We start from the raw sequence: 17404 nt of genomic DNA, 5'->3' as shown, positions 1-17404 counted from the left end.
TGTATCGTTTTGAGCCAGTGACGTCATCGATGACAAACGAAGCCTCACTGCCTGTCGATACCACGTGACTGCTTCAGGAAGCGATTCAGATCGGTTTGAACCCAAGCCCCCAGGAAGTGCGCCGGAGTCTGATGAGAATATTCGTAGTGGCCAAACGGCGGTACTACACTTCCGTTTGGTTGCTGGGCCCGGAAACACTTTTTCCCATTGACTTACATGGGGAAAGAGTGGTCTGTAACTCGTTGGATAATTTTTTTTTAAACTAAATAAACAACCCAGTATGAAGACTTGTATAGCCCTTATTAAAAACATTCGTTCCTCAAGTTGTAAAAATGTGCTAATAACGTTATTCTGAGAGTTATTTCCCTCGGCATTATGAACGCGCATCTAACCCACGGGACCGCGCTGCCCGGCACGTTCATGTGATGTGACGTGTTCAGCACCTCCCCCTTCACACGCGGTCACGTTCAGTGTTCACTGTCACGTCACTGAGAATAAAGAGACAACGCTAGTGATGGCTCAGCTTTGAATGAAGCGTCGAACCACTTGGACAATTGTGTCGGAAATAGGTTCATTTCTCGAAGCTTCAGTTACAGCGACCTCTCCTGGCGAAGTGCAAGGCTGCAGTGGGTTTAACGTATCTTTGCCTTGAAAAATATTCGATGCACACACACACACTAAGACTGAATATCATGTTCTATTTGCAATTAAAGATTGATAATTGTGTGTATTGGGTTATTGAGAAGAGACTAGAGAGTGCTAGACATGTTTTTGGGCGGAGAGGGCCTTTTATCAGTTATTAAAGTTGAAAAGCAATGATTAAAATACGTCCATTCTGGGATTTGAACCAGCTTCGCGGAGGACATCGCCGCATTCGGGCCGCCGGCTGTACCCACTGGGCTATCTATTGCTTGAAATATTTAACTGTTTTTATATTACTGATAATTGTCTTTTTGTTCACAACTTCTCCACATTTCGAAGTGTTTCCCGAGCCAGAACGACCTATCTTTCTTCCTGGCTTGCTCTATAATGATATCAAATGCAATACCAACAACAACTCAACAGCAACAACGCAAACTACGACAACAACCCACACATTGTGCATTGTTTAGAGCGGTCATAAAGTGTTGAAGCACTCAAGTTTGAAACTGTTTCAACCTGTCAGAATCGAGACGAGGCAGTGCATTGAATCCATAGACTGTATATATAAATGGACGTAGGGTCCGTGACGTCACCCATAGGATTCTGCAGAGTTGCCGTGAAGCCCTTAGTAGGCGGAGTCGGCCACTAACGGCTCGACAGTGACGCCAGAGTTCAACTCCCGCCTTCTCCAGCCTGCTCCAAATAAGGGCAAAGAGGCGGAGCCGAGGCGGGACCTGCTGCCACCGAGCTGGAAGTTCCAGAGCTAGCTGAAGCTACCAAACTAAGCTAACATGCTCCCCATCTGCACGCTGCCGTCGCATTTTACGTTTCTAAGGTAAGCGGACATGAAACTATTCAGCAAAACTATAAATAATAATCTAAGTTATTGAGCTTTTAGCATAATACTTCAGAATCTTAAAACCCCTAAAACGTTTGTATGCAATTGTGCTAAATTCAACACTGGAATCAAGCAAATATTAATATGTTTGCATGACATTAGTTATTTATATTTTGATATCACTTAACTATACGTTTAATACATTTAAGTCAAGCTAAGGTACATGTGATGGTAGCTAGTTAGCGCTCTTACCTGTGAGGCCTCCTCCAAACAGCATAATAACCAGACTGTATCATTAAAACTAAGTACCAGTTATAGATCCTTGACTTTAGACAAACAATTCAAAAGACAAAATGTATTTAAAGACCAATCTTTATTTGAATGTGCCTCTTAACCTGAGATATTAGTTATACAGTAATAGTATTGACAATCTAAAAAAACTGAGCAACTCAACAGTCAACTTTATGTTTCTTATTGTCTAAAGCATTTATTATTTTCATTTTCCCAATCTCATATTCAGTGTGGACGGATTGAGACAGCATGGTGTCCAGAGAGCTGCAGAGACTTCAGGGAGAAAACCTCCGTGTGATGGACGTCCTGTCTGTTGGTTTGGAGAGGACTGAGGGTCTTTCCTCTGCGAGGAGGACCAGGGCTGATGAAGGAGCCCATGCTGGGCAAAGCTGATACCAACTGCACAGGCCTAGTCGGTCACTTTATTTGACTAAATGTGTTTAATACATTTAATAGGTTTACACCTTCTGTCCATATGTGCTTTTTATTTAAAACATTTGATTAACTTTTGGTTCACATTTCAATAAATTGTATTTGTATTTGCACTCCTTTTGTCCATTATTCTTACTGAAAATGTTAGATTACACATTCACATCTGACTGAAGATTGGCCCCATTTATTTGTGACGTTGCAAAACAAGGTACATGTTGTGAAGCTCATAACGTGAGGCAAATAGAAATAATCAGCTGATGGAGTGTAGATGTGGAAATAGCTGCATTCGATCAGCTGACTGTTTTTACAATAAAAGTAGTTTCTTAGTGAATGTCCTGTACTGGTCAAGGCTCGACATTAACGACTGCCCGATGGCCCGGGGCCATCTAGTATTTAGCTCGGGCAATGAAGCCTCACCTGCTGGTTGCCCGATCGGGCAATCTATTATGCCAGTATCATGCAGCTCGCGGATCCAGTAATGAGTGACCCGACAGTAAAACTAAACATATCTATAACTAGTTTAGGTAGTTTGAGAGGTCATTAAAATAGCTACGTGTGATATTCTAACCTGAAGTGTGTGTTTTGTCCGCTCACCGCTGCATGTGATCATGCAGAGCTGCGTGTCCACTCGTCAGCCTGCTCAGCTGATCTCTCTCTCCCGTCAGATTAGACTTCACTCGCGTTTATGTCCATATCGATCAGATCCAGCTAGTTCTAGCTAATGATATGACTACCTGCTTATTAAAAGACACCTACACAATAAGTGTCGCTATGCAACTGGGTGAGGTCACAAAGTATAGCGCAGCATTATGCATTTGTTTACATGCCCACCGGAACCCTGAGGCATTACCAACAGATCAACGCACAATCAACCCACACAGGACATCTCTTTCTCCACATTAAGTGTTAGACATTATAATTGACTATTCTCGTCTGTCACATACTCTTCTTGTCTGTCACATAAGTGGCGCAACTGAAGCGGTATTGTGCTATAGGGAAATAATTTTGACCGGACATTTTGACCGAAGAGATTTAGATAAGCCATCTGTATGTCAAATATGTCTTATATGTCTTAAATGACATGATGAATTGGAAATGGGGGACCCTGATGTAAACAAGACGAAAGTCTTTCTCTGGTCTGCATCCCCTTAACAATTGTATGTTTTGAGCTGTACTGTACTGTACCCAATATACAAGCTGTTAATAAACTTTTCAATCAATCAATCAATCAATTTGCCGGCTAATGGGAACTATGACGTCGCCATTTTGTGTGCTTCGCGGATGCGCTCGGCTCCTCTCGACTGCTGCTCGGGTCTGCTCGGTCAGCTTCCGGATGAGGAGGCATTCGTTCGACCAACTTACAGTAGATAACATTACAAACATTTTTAACAGGGTTCATGCTAGTGTAAATAATGTTTGTTTTGGCATTAATAACTGAATGTAATGTTTTCTACTTTTTTACATCTGGGAAGGCATTTGCCTTCATCAGATGGAAAGTGTCTTGACCAACAACTTAAGTGTTTCTTAGCTATGCAGGGCATGCAAGCGAGCAAACACAAACAAGAACAAACAAACAAGTGAAATGAAGAATAAAATTGAAATTGTACAATATAATATTGTGGTGGTTCATCTTATAATTCAGTCTAGAGAATGCACCAGACAGCATCTAAGACCTGCAAAAATCTAAATTTTCTAGGGGGACGGAGGCCCCCCAAACCCTTCGTGCCATTTCGTCCGCGCGCATTTTTCAGGGCAATCTCTATTGGGCTCAGGGCCATCTGTAAATTAGCTTAGATGGCCCACAGGGCCATCTCCCAAAATCCTTAATGTCATGCACTGCTGATCTTAAAATCTCATAACATCAGCTTTTAATGTTCCTCTTGGATGTTCTTCTTGACCCTCAGAGAAGGAGAAGATGTCGTGTCTTTCAGGCATATCCTTTCCTAACATAAAACATATTATTGCAGAACAAGTGTGTTATTTATGAAAGCGGTGTGTTTGTGTGTTTAGGGGCTGTAGATATCATTATTTTGTAATTGTAATGTTTTTTTTTTTATTTCAACAATGAGCTACAAAGACAATCAGATTATGAATGAATAGTATGAAGTTCATCAACATTGAAATATATGTTATTATCAAAATAATATTTAACTGTTATCAAAACGTAGTGCAACTGTAGAAGCTTGCTCTGTTGTCTCACTGAAAGAATAACTTTTACCACGTTTTTTACAGACAATATTGAGAGATAAATAGTAGCAGTTCTCACTATGTGTTAAATATATTTGCCTTCAATACATTAAATTAGAAAGCTGACAAAGTCATATTGCTTGTTAACATCTAAATGTAACTTTTTGCATGGAAAAAACCCTCAACTTAACTGATGTGTAAGTGATCTAGTATTTAGTATTGTTTAATGGAATGTATATCAGTGTATTAAAGTCAATACTTCATTCATTTAAACTAGGGATGCTCCGATCGATCGGTCACCGATCGATATCGGCCGATACTCACTCTCTACCGATCGATCGGTGCTCTCTAAACATGCCGATCGCGAGAGCCGATCGCATGACGTAAAATACATGACACTTTTCTCTGTGTGCGGCAAAAGAAGCTCGCCAAAATGGCTTCACCGGTCTGGCATTATTTTAAGGTGTCCGAAAAAGACAGTAAAATAGCGGTATGCAACGTGTGTGAAGCAGATCTCCTGCAGCTCCGCCCGCCAGACCGGTAAGCGCAGCGAAACACACACACAGGGAGAACCAGACCGCAGTTCATTTCCTCATATTCCAAACGAGAAATTACGGTAGCAAATCACCCGGTTCTTTACGACCAGAACTATTAACGGGATACAAACCGGAGGAACCAGGCATGGAGGGAGGTGGCAGAGACAGTGGGTGAAACTGGTAAGTTTTCGCCTGTTTGGGGAGTTTATATATATATATATTGCTCGCATAAAATCCCCAGGGTTTTTTGCTTTGTATGTCGGGGGCGGGAGATTCATGTGATTGGTTGTTGGTCGCGTTGCTCGCAAAAAATCCCCAAGCTTTCAGACACGCCCAGCTCCAAGATTTTCAAGATTTTTGAAAAGCTGCTGTGTGGACGTACCGTAAGATATGAGGGGCCGTACAGGCCGTAATTCATACTGGTCCTCTCACGCATATACATTCTCCTTTTACTTACATATATTTTCACTCTTACATACATACATTCTCCTTTTACATACATACATTTTCACTCTTACATACATACATTCTCCTTTTACATACATATATTTTCACTCTTACATACATACATTCTCCTTTTACATACATACATTTTCACTCTTACATACATACATTCTCCTTTTACATACATATATTTTCACTCTTACATACATACATTCTCCTTTTACATACATATATTTTATAATATATGCATGTCTGAAGAGAATATATGTATGCAAGAGAAGAATGTATGTATGTGTGAAGACAATATATGTATGCAAGTGAAGAATGTATGTATGTGTGAAGACAATATATGTATGTGAGAGAAGAATGTATGTATGTGTGAGAGAAAGTATAGTGGAAACGGAAGGAGTATGGTTGAAACGGAAGGCAGGTCATTATTGCACTGTGATTGGCTCAGAAGGTCGAGCGGGGCGGGCTCATGTTCAGAACTTCTGATTCAAATCAACATGATGGAGGGAGAGGGTTAGGGTTAGATGACTCCGTGTATCTACGGACCACTTGTTTTTTTTCATTAAACAAGTAAACGGAAGAGTGTCTGCGAGGCGTTTTTGCTTTTTACCTTACTAATGGTCATTGTAGCGAGGGGGGGGGGGCGCGATACTCGCGGAAGTGATTTCAAAATAAAAGCACTCGTTTGCTTGGAACGTTGAACATAATTATAAACAAGGGGAAACAAGGGGAATTTAGCGATCACAACGAAAATGGCCAAGACACACATTGAGCCCAGAAAATGAATGTTATTAAGGCTGTAAATATAATAAGCATGTGTCTAAAATGGACAACATTGTTAGGAGATTTAAACTATACAGCGATTCTGCACTGCGGTCACTCAGCCGTCTCTCGCGTTTGTCTTTTCAAATCAGCTGCTCTTCATATTTTACAAATATTTTTTACTGAAAGTTCTTAATAAAACTGACACTGTTGGACTCGAGGGGAGAAGAATAAATGGACAACATTGTTAGGAGATTTAAACTATACAGAGAGCCGTTTTTTCAAATCAGTAGCTCTTAATTTTCTTTTTACAAATATATTTTACCACAAGTTCTTCATAAAACTGACACTGTTGGACTCGGTACTAGTTTGACTGCTACTAACAATACATTGAAGTACTTTTACTGTGTACTTTGTGAGAAATACTCTGTCAAAGTCCCCTCCATATAGCACATAATCTAATGCATCAGTCCGTCCCAGGCGGGAGTTTATAAACCAAAGAGTAACCGCCCTTACGGCACGCTCTGATAAGTAAAGCGAACGCACCCGCAAGGACACCTGGCCAGGGATGTGACAGTTTCAGGGGTTGACCAAATGTTCCTTAAAACACCTAATGCTTGCTGCAATCTACGCGATTCATCTCCCTCCATCATGTTATGTTGATTTGAATCAGAAGTTCTGAACATGAGCCCGCCCCGCTCGACCTTCTGAGCCAATCACAGCGCAAGAATGACCTGCCTTCCGTTTCAACCATACTCCTTCCGTTTCCACTATACTTTCTCTCTCACATACATACATTCTTCTCTCACATACATATATTGTCTTCACACATACATACATTCTTCACTTGCATACATATATTGTCTTCACACATACATACATTCTTCTCTTGCATACATATATTCTCTTCAGACATGCATATTATAAAATATATGTATGTAAAAGGAGAATGTATGTATGTAAGAGTGAAAATATATGTATGTAAAAGGAGAATGTATGTGCGTGAGAGGACCAGTATGAATTATGGCCTGTACGGCCCCTCATAGTAAGAGTTAGACCTAACACACTTAGATATTGTATCTACCTCTGGAACAAGCTAAACTAGTTATTATAAATATATTTATTCTTCATTGTCGGGTCACTCATTACTGGATCAGTGAGCTGCATGAGATACTGACAGGCTGTCAGGAGAGGGAGAGAGGGGGGAGAGAGAGAGGGAGAGGAAAAGAGAGCGCTTCCGCTAATTTCTCCCGTGTTATTATCCAAAGTGAATGTAAACTTGAATAATGTACATCATTTGAATGTAATAATTAAGTTGATTGTTGTTTATGGAAGCTCCAGTGAATGAGCCCCATTAACTGAGTTTTAAACATCATTTTAAATGGAAGATTTAAAGTGATGTTTAAATCTTCCATTTAGGCCCCGCCCACTCGATCGGATCGGCGATCGGTATCGGCCGATACTGATTCCGGCGATCGGTGATCGGCGATCGGCCCCGAAATTGGCGATCGGAGCATCCCTAATTTAAACCAATATCTTTCTTGATTCTTTGTACAGTATGAAAAAAGAGTCTTTGTACCTGTGCTGAAGTTCACTGCTGTGAGGAGTCCAGTTCTGTCTCTCACTCTCTGGTCCAGCCTGTCTGCATCACCTGGACACCTTAAACAAACATATATATATATATGTAAAGTACCATGTGTACAAACAATATAACTGATTCTCTTCTGTTGAACATGTTGGATTGTGTATTGTCCGAGTCAGGGGCCTTTTTATTTTACTGTAACTTTGGAAGTTGTGTTACCAATGCTTACTGTTTATTTGATACCCATTTGGTAATGCAATTAATAAAAACAACAAGGTTTGGGTTCGTTCTTCAGATGACTGTGACGTTAACGTGTAAGCTCAATAATGAACTCCAGCTCAACCAACCATATTGTAATATCTAAGTAATCATCTTGAAATATGACATTAATAATTGTAATATACACACATCTTATTGTGAGGTTGATTTCACATACACTACTTCGACATTAGCGTGTCTACATACTTGAGCATAGCCAATTTAAATTAACCTTAGATGCATACAGTTCTACCTACATAATAAAATATCTCTAAGTTACAAGGATGTAACCTTATTTTATCAACCTCAAACAGAAGCCGTTTGTTCAACAGTATTATCCCACTTAACACTTGTCTATTTCGTTGTAACCTTTATATATACAGTCTATGATTTTAACTTGGAGGCTACGATTACAATCGTTAGCACCGATGTAGCTACCACTAGCTTACATGCTAACCCAAGCCTTACCATTCATTACGTAGCTGATTAAAATCATTAACACATAAATAAAGCACTAGAATTTCACTTACCGCAAAACCGCATTCATGCACCGTCTGTTTTAACCGCAGAGCGAGTCACAATAGTCCGATATATAAGCATGAAGAACAAACAACCACGGCCGGCTACAAGTTGTGTTTCCTGGATGAGCTGAGCAGGCAGAGTCCCTGTAGCTAGCTTCACGGAGCAGCTAGCAGAGAGACAAGAAGCTAACAGCGGCAGGCACTTGACAGAGCCGTCACTCAATGTGACCACGCCCTAATTTATGCACAAACTTTAAGACCTAATATAAATAAAAGGGTCGCGTTAGAAAACAATTCACTCACAGATCCATAATCATGAAGGTGGAATCTAACTATATCGATAATAAAATGTATGGAGCCAGGGGTAGAAACATGTTTTTTTCTGCTGTAAAGTTGGGCATTTTAACGTGGGGGTCTATGGAAATTGCTCCTTTCTGCAGCCATCGCCTATCGGCCAATATATGAACTGCAGTGTGTGGCACTTCCGTATTGGCTTCCCGGCTCTACCCCAGTTTGCCGCTTGATTGAATCGCTTGAATGGACCGTGAACCAGTCAAGTGATTCATTCAGTAAATGAAGCAGTTGCTGCTTCGGACGTCACATGTCACGTGATTTGAAGCAAGCTTCGAAGCACTGCTTCTATGGAATAGGAAGTCCAGGGTTGAAGCTCCGTTCGAAGCTTCAGTGTCAAACTGCCATCACTAGACAACGCTTTATATATACAGTCTATGCTAACAACCGACAACAGTTTGCACCAAAATGCTAGAAATGTATGCATGCCAGCAGTTCTGCAATGTTAACTCTGTATGCATTAGCTAACTTTCTAGAAACCAGACTTTGCATTTATAATTCGTTTTATATATATATATTTCTATTTAAAATCTATAAATGTGAGATGAAAAAACAAAAAATGACATGTCTTTTTCACAACTAATTTCCAATGCAATGTCCCTACCATTGTAAACGACGATGCATACAGAATCTTCAAGAACACATATTATTTTAAAGAGGCGTGAAGAGCTAATCATTTGTACTTTATTTATAGATGGCAGAAATATCCGGATCGACATCCAGAGAGGAAATCCTGAAGGAAAGTGGGCCTCCCGCCATACTTGGACAAGGTGCTGTATAGTTTTTATAAGAATTTTTATTCATTTTGTTTCAGTAATTTTTTGATTGCATACCCTTTACTTTCATATGGCAAAAACAAATATATTGTACCTTATTTTTACATCTGATAAGTGAAATCAGTTGATTGTGACCTTATCACAAAAAGTCAGTGACTTGATACATCCTGCTTCGTAATAATGCATGAAATCGTCATGCATTATTTAATGTAATATTAATATATAATCTTAATCCTTATAAAGTTTCATCATGATTCTATATACAAGTATAGAGTTATATGTAATATAATATACAAATTAAACTTGTGTAGTCTTAAAAATATGATGAAAATGATATGACAACTCAGGCTACATGTACCACCTTTTTCTAAAAGATGATCACCAGTAAACACTTTTTTTTCCTTTTTCAATATATTTTATTCTATCTAGGTCCCAATGTGTGGATAATAGGGAGCAGCTACGTTAGACGTGGGGAAGAAAGAGCCAGACACACCATGGGAAGCAACCTGGGTCTCAATTGCCGTGTGTGGTGGTTTGGCAAGGGTGGTCTGAGGTGGAGGAACCTTCTTCCCTTTTTCTATTAGTCCTTGAGAGGAAGAACAGTCCCGGATGTCCTGCTCATCCACTGTGGCGGCAACGACCTTGGCAACATCAAAGGTGTGGAGCTTGTCACAGCGATGAAGCAGGACCTGCTTTCCCTCAGTGACAACTTCTCAGAGATGAAGAAAATTCTATCTTCTATCAATGAGAGATGTCACTGGAGGAAAGCCAATCCGGGAAAGCTGAACAAGGCCAGAATGTGGGTGAACAGAGAGATGGGTAAATGTGTTAGTGGTTTGGGTAGAGTGTAAGGCATCCTTGCATTAAGTTTAACTGCCCTGGCATATTTCTAAGAGATGGAGTTCATTTCACCAATTTGGGAAATGATATGTTTTTAAGTAACCTTAAACAGTCCCTTGAGGCTACAATCTAAAGTGGTTCTGCATTTTGGATTCTAGCCTCAACAGGATATGTATATTTAACAAGAATAACTTTTTAATTTGACAGGGCAGTCCTCCTTGTAAGGATGTCTTCACTTACTCACACTATTTTTTTTTAAATGTGTAATTTAATTTAATTGTTCACTCACATTCTGTGTTCTTCCTCTCTCTTAAACTTTAGTCCCCTTGTCTTTTTCTCTCTTTCCTTCACTCATCTTAGTCCCCTTGTCTTTTTCTCTCTTTCCCTCACTCATCTTAGTCCCCCTGTTTTGTTTCTCTCTTTCCCTCACTCATCTTCCCCAGCCTCACCCAGACGACGAGACGGCGTACAGGAGGTCGAAAACCTGACATCTTGGTGCCAGGATAACAACCTCCATCTCAACGTCAGCAAAACCAAGGAGCTGATTGTGGATTGCAGGAAGCAGCAAAGAGAGGGACACGCCCCCCATCGCCATCAGTGGGACTACGGTAAAGAGAGTCAGCAGCTTCAGGTTCCTCAGTGTCCATCACGGACACGGCTGCATCACGGCCTGGTACGGCAGCTGCACCGCCCTCATTCGTAAGGCTTTCCAAAGGGTGGTGAAAACTGCACAGAACATCACCAGGGCGGAGCTGCCATCCATGGAGATGCAGGCGTTCCTTCACAAGAGGAGAGATGAGATTCACACCACTCAACAGGAAATCAAACATCTATCTGAAGGACTGCAAAGGTATGACTGTGATGGTGTCAGTCGTTCTGATTATAGTAGTTGTTTTAAATACCAGTGGTGGAATAAGTATTCAGATTCTACTTTAGTATAGTACAAATACCACACTGATAAATACGCACTACATGTAAAATGCTATCAGCAAAAGAGGGTACAAAAGAGTTGATTTAGTAATAAGTAGCTGAATATCTGAAATAACTTTCACTGGAAATGTTTTGAAATTAACTTTTTTTTTTTTAAAGCAACTTAAAGAGCCTGTGACAGCATCCCAACAACTGTTGTGCAATGAAATATTGGGCTACTAGTAATCTCGAACCGTGAGTTTAAAAAGAAAAAGCGATACCGTTCCGATAAATATCAATAATTTCGAACATCGCGGGGAAATTCCTTCGACTCATTTTGAAGTTTTGGGGGAAGCCGGAAGTGACGTCAATGCGGGAACGCTTCACTCTGCGGCGAGAGAGCCAAACACGGACAAAGTGTGTTGTCATGCGTAGAAATGGTGAATTACTGAGTTTAGGCACGTTAATAACGTTTTAATGAAGTTGACTACAGTATATTCATATTTGTCAGTGCTTTCATGTCAATTCGGCGAACATAAACATAAATGATAGTGGTGAAGATGATGATTACATTAGGATTAAAAATCGGTAGTGAGAGCTGCTGAATTTCCTCCCGTAGGATGTGATTTAAAAACAAATCGATTATTTTTGTAGTTGTAAACTCAAGTGGATGAAACTACATGTATTAGTGCTTTCATGTCAATTCGGTGAACATATGATACATTAAATGATCGTGAGAATGATGATTACAAATCGTTTGTTTGTGCCGGTCTGCATTTCCTGATGAGAAAACAAACCGATGCTTTTTGTAGTTGTAGTACACCAACATGGATTAAACGTGTGGTTTTTTCACCACAATGTTGGGGAAATTAATGGATAAAATGCACGGATTATTATTATTATTATTTCCACTCCGATCTGGACACTAGGTCCACCGTTTCCCCGCAGCGAGGCTCCCCCCGTTGACAGTTTACGTGGGCTGGGTGCAGTCGCGGACTGGCCATCGGGACGAATCCCGATGGGCCGGTACCGAAGTGGGCCGGTACCGAAGTGGGCCGGTCAGATAAGTCACTAGCACATCCCCCATAGGCGGCGCGTGAGGCTCAGGTTTGGGAAGGCTAAATAACTTTTTTTACCTGACACTGCCCGCCTCCGGTGTCTATAGAAAAGAGATCAACTCAGTATGCGGAGTTTAAATCTCTCAAGTCATATTACAGGATAAAGGAAATACAGTTTAAACTGCCGTATGCAGAGAAGACGCCGACGTGTCGCACTTATCATTCATATTACATCATCAATCAGATCATCGATCATATAATATCATAATATATCATATATTTCCTTATCTCAGTCAGCTTCTCCAGCCGTATCTGGCCGTGCAACACTTACAGTGTCACATACTGTATGCAGAAGTATTATTTTAAGCAACACATTATGTTGACGAAAAACTCGAGTCAAATGTAGGCTAATTAAAGTCAGATCCACTCGTGTCTTAGACGTGAACGCGCTCTCAGCTGGTGAGAGAAACCCTGGCTTGATTTACCGAGTTGATAACCAGCGTCGTAGGACCGCTTAGCAAGATCTCGTTTGTTAGTTTGTTATTGTTGTTAGTTTGTTACTCAAACATATCCAGGGTCTGTTGAACTGGCTTCGTAGTACAGGGCACAGGTGGCTAGCAGCGCTAATGTCAAAGACACAGACATTGCATTATATTTGTATTTTACGAGGATGCAGTGACACAAATATTTACATATTTACATTTACTATCTACAGCACCCGCCGCCCCTGACATCCCCCACTCCCCCCGTTGACAATTTACTAGCGGTACCGAAGTGGGCCGGTCGAGAGTCCCGGGATGATTTTTAGTCCCATTCCACCACTGGCAACATGACCGTATGATCGCCCATATTGACGCATTAATTCCTAAACTTCTAACAGATACAACATAAACCGAGCCTACAGCCTCATATGAGCTCTCAGACACGTTCAACATTAAACTGTCATCGCTGTCTGAGCTTGCTGCTGTGTGCGCCATCGTGCGTTTACATGCAGATGCTGGGATCCTGAACGATGCAGCTGGAGCGCTGTGCCCGCAATGATGTCACACATAATTTGGCGGGACTTGAAGAATCCCCGAGAAGATCCAGAAAATGGTCAACATTGAAGGGTAGATTAATGGTTATCAAAGTACAAATATCCAAAATCAGTTCAGTAACGGTTTTCAAGGGGACAATATTTACTCAAATTGATGGGTTTGGATGATGGGGGAAACTCGTGTCACAGGCTCTTTAAGCTGTCAGGCAAATGTAGTGGAGACAAAAATATAATTTGTATATGAGAATGACAAGTTTTATATTTTGATTTCTCACTTAGGGAAGACTTGATAGGATGGCACTTGAGCCACAAGTCTTTAACAATGTGTAACATGAAACAGTAGCAGACAATGATACAGTATATTGAATACAAAAGGAAATACAGTATATTTTGTTCTATTTCTCTATGGGAGAATGATTCTCTATAAGGTTTATGTTATCCTGCTCCCTTCTAGTCTGCATGAGGAGAAGAACCGCTCCCTGACGGACATCATGGTGCAGGTGCTGCTCAAACAGGGCCAGGTGGAGGTGTACACCACCGAGCTGACCCCCGACTACACCGACTGTGTGCATCTCCACAGGACCGTAGTGGAGGACCTCAACAGAACCATCAGGGTCAGCACATACCAGCACACACCAACACTCTTATGATCTTAGGATTGATCTATAACCAAAAATGCTTGAGGAACACTTAATTACAATATAAATTAAATACTAACAAACCATTTTCTGTTTGATAAAAGGTGCCAGAAAGAGCCACATTCAAGTGGTGGTCAAATATATTAGTAATACAATTGTGTGTGTCAAATGGATTTATTTATGAACAGACACAGGGAGATCAGAAGATTGCCTCCATGGTGGAGTATAAAGATTTCCGTAAGGGGATCATCAGGCAGCAGTGGGAGCACAGGATGTTGACGATGCAGATAGAAGACTTCAACAACAAGGCGAGAGACGCCCAGATGTTACGGCTTTCTGAGGAGCAACAGGAGGTAACGATTATTTTAGATACTGAAATATCCTTATTCTGTTGTTTAGCTTCTTTCAGGGACCTACTTTATTCTCAAATACTATGGAAATAAGCATTGAATAACATTCTCTGAGGAATAGTGCTACTGGATAGTGAATAGATTTGTATCTTGAATATAACTCATGGTAATTATATGTCAAAAATATTCAAAAAGTTACACATCAGCAGGAAGTGGCAATGAGGTATGCATTTATGGTGCTTTTTCTGGCCAAATCTCTGTCGCTGATATCAAGGCAGGTATTTTGTTTTTGGCAGCATCCGATGTTTAGTGAACTGAAAATTGTTACCATGCCTGTGTACAGATGGATGTGTGTGTGTCTGTCATCGCTGACACACACACTAATCACGCAAGCTACCAAATCTTCTCCTTATCTGTGCATCTTTTGAAACTATTACGGATTAGGTGGAGGACTGGTTAAATATACACTAAATTAATTTTTACTTTACTCCTGCTTTTACAATTAAAGGGATAGTGGAAATCCGCGAATTTTGGGTTTAACTTGTGTATTTTTATTAAAAAGAAGCATATTAAACCATTTTTTTTAATTTCATCCGCCTAGTTTCATTTTATTTTCAATTTACTGGCTACCTCTCAATGAAACGAAATACTTCGGGAATCGTCGGGAATCTTCGGGTGATGACGAGAGCTCAGGGAAGACGGGCACAACAATGGCGGACATTCAATAGCATTTGCATGTGAATAGCCGACCTTTATTATGGTGAATAGATGTGTTTTGTATGGCTTGTAGTGCGACAGAAAAATTATACGTGACACAACGACATTGGATTAACCTTGAGATGCGTTTTTATTCCGTTGAACACAAACTTTTGATCACAAATCAAAAAAGGTAAGACGTAATTATTGTAATATTTTTGGAACCGGATGTGTTTACTTTCTCTTTTCTGGCTGATAGCTCCAGGAATTCGAGGTCTTACAGTGATGACATTACATGCTGTGGAGTCTCAGCTTTAAATCGTATATCTGTTTGTGCAGTTAAGATAGTAATAAGGGCATTTCTACCGTGTGTGTGTGTAAAAAAGCGTTAGCATTGTTAGCATGGTTTCGCTCAATGCTAATTCAAAGGCTTGGTATTACTCTTGTGTTTTTCTAACTAACAATTGTTCTTATTGTCAGTTAGCGGAGTTTCTTACCTTTAAAAGGGTATGAAACATTAATAGTTTCATAAATGTTAAGAAGCCCTGAGACATGTGAGAGAGAAAAAACTGTGGGAGGGGTCCACTGGGGGGACCTTCGGCCTTAACTGGTTAACAATGATTAATATTTGTAAAGGCTACAGGTGATCTTAAGATGCGTGAGCTATGCTTAGGGACCTACCAGTCAAGATTATTTGTGCGTAGGGTGCATCATCTGGCGCCTGGTCCTGGTCATCCTCGCCATTGCCCATGCCGTGAACCATCACCTCGGGCTCGGGCTCGAACAAATAAGGACGTAATGGTCCATCGTCTGGCTCAATATTGTCACCATCGTCGCTTACTGAACCGGATTCAGATTCAGTTCCTAAAACGACATTTTCGTAGGAAAGCCGAGAGGAGTTTCTGACTCGCTATCATCACTGGATACCTCGTACAATCCTTCTTCTTTGTCTGGTATATTTGCCCTTCCACGTTCATTCTGCATAGACGCCATGGTTTGTTATCGTATCGTCTTCCTGAGTTTCGTCACTTCCGGTTAGGCTGAGAAACATTTCGTTTCTAAAAAACTTCGGGGAAGCTGCAATAAAGTGCTTCTAACATGCGTAAGGCAATTATTATATTTTTTAATCAGGTGTGATTGTTTTGGTACGTAATTATGCTTGTATAAGTTAAAACGAAACTATTTGAGGTTCCATTTCCACTATCCCTTTAAGCTATGTTTAAAAAATTGGTAAACAGAGAACTTTCTCTGCTTCATTTAGCAGCAGATGTCATGCAAGGCGTAAACAGGCAGTATAATAAAAAACAGACCACAAAGAAATGACAGGAACTTTCTCCTGGTTACGATCCATTAAACCCTTCTTACACTATTATAAGTTGTTTCAAGAGTTAGTGATACAAAATAACAGGTTGATTTTAATAAATGATATAATAAATCAAATTAGTCAATCAGTATTTTATTTCGAAAAGTAGATGAGCATGAAACATGTTTTCATGTCTGCATGCCAGTTTCCCCTGGCAACATGTCCAGGTAGCTCTGCTGTGGCGTGGCATGCAGCTTCCTGTCATTGTTTAAGCCTCCGAACCCGCTCCGAACCCTTGGGAGGAAGACATTTTGAATATAAACAAATCCATCCTTTGAATCTTGAACATTTTATGATGAAGCAGTATTCGACAACCATTTAAGTTCCTGTCCATACAAGTCAGTGATTGCCTTTCTTTCTTTCAGTATCTCAACAAGACAGATCATGGCAGTCGGGTGTCACACCAGGTTAAATTCTGGAAAAAACTGTAGCTTTCCAGGAAAAGTAAACAAAAGTTGCTATGTAACCTCATGAATAAGCTTTGCATTGTGTACTTTAAATACCTGACCGTTAAATGAATATACATATTGTGTTCTACTTTTAGACTCATCGCCAGAGTGTGCAGCATCGCATAAAAAAGATTGAACAGCTTAAAAGGCAGGCAGCAATGAAAGCTGAGAAGAACACAGCTGTAGAAGAGAAGCTACCCAATATGCAGGTGACGATGGCAGAGACGAGCCACATCTACGGAGGACTAGGTAATAAAAACAATATTTTCTAATCTTTGCAAAGGAGATTTTAGACTATTTTCACACTGACATTGTGACATGTTGGGTGTTAGCTTCAGAGGCAAACCTGGCAGCTAGAGAACAGAAGCACTACCAGGAAATCGTTCAGAGGAAGAACTTGGAGAGTTTGCCCGAGCGCAGGGGGAGGAGCTGGCGT

General features: G+C 40.5%; 1 protein-coding gene and 1 long non-coding RNA gene across 2 annotated transcripts; one reads left to right on the top strand and one right to left on the bottom strand.

The window, feature by feature from the left end:
• The first annotated feature begins 10957 nt into the window (after positions 1 to 10957).
• On the top strand, positions 10958 to 17371 carry LOC117542183 (cilia- and flagella-associated protein 43-like). The gene is made up of 5 exons (XM_034209671.1): positions 10958 to 11319; positions 13927 to 14086; positions 14299 to 14463; positions 16885 to 17217; positions 17301 to 17371. The coding sequence occupies exons 1-4, from the start codon at positions 11231 to 11233 to the stop codon at positions 16948 to 16950; spliced, it is 480 nt and encodes a 159-aa protein (XP_034065562.1). The 5' UTR covers positions 10958 to 11230; the 3' UTR covers positions 16951 to 17217; positions 17301 to 17371.
• Positions 14266 to 15898, bottom strand: LOC117542184. The gene is made up of 2 exons (XR_004568392.1): positions 15838 to 15898; positions 14266 to 14446 (listed from the first exon to the last, which is right to left on the bottom strand). It is a non-coding gene; the product is annotated as an uncharacterized LOC117542184 (long non-coding RNA).
• Positions 17372 to 17404: the final 33 nt, after the last annotated feature.

This window comes from Gymnodraco acuticeps, unplaced genomic scaffold (genome assembly GCF_902827175.1).
Source record: "Gymnodraco acuticeps unplaced genomic scaffold, fGymAcu1.1, whole genome shotgun sequence".
In the NCBI taxonomy this organism is placed as follows: Eukaryota; Metazoa; Chordata; class Actinopteri; order Perciformes; family Bathydraconidae; genus Gymnodraco; species Gymnodraco acuticeps.
The sequence above is the reverse complement of the archived record's forward strand: the minus strand, read 5'-3'. Positions and strand labels throughout refer to the sequence as shown.

Excerpts from the sequence above, each read along its gene's own strand:
- LOC117542183 (XM_034209671.1), top strand. The coding sequence starts at position 11,231 with ATGGAGATGCAGGCGTTCCTTCACAAGAGGAGAGATGAGATTCACACC. Across the intron at positions 11,320-13,926 it reads CTATCTGAAGGACTGCAAAG|TCTGCATGAGGAGAAGAACC; the intron begins GTATGACTGTGA and ends GCTCCCTTCTAG. Across the intron at positions 14,464-16,884 it reads TTTCTGAGGAGCAACAGGAG|TATCTCAACAAGACAGATCA; the intron begins GTAACGATTATT and ends TCTTTCTTTCAG.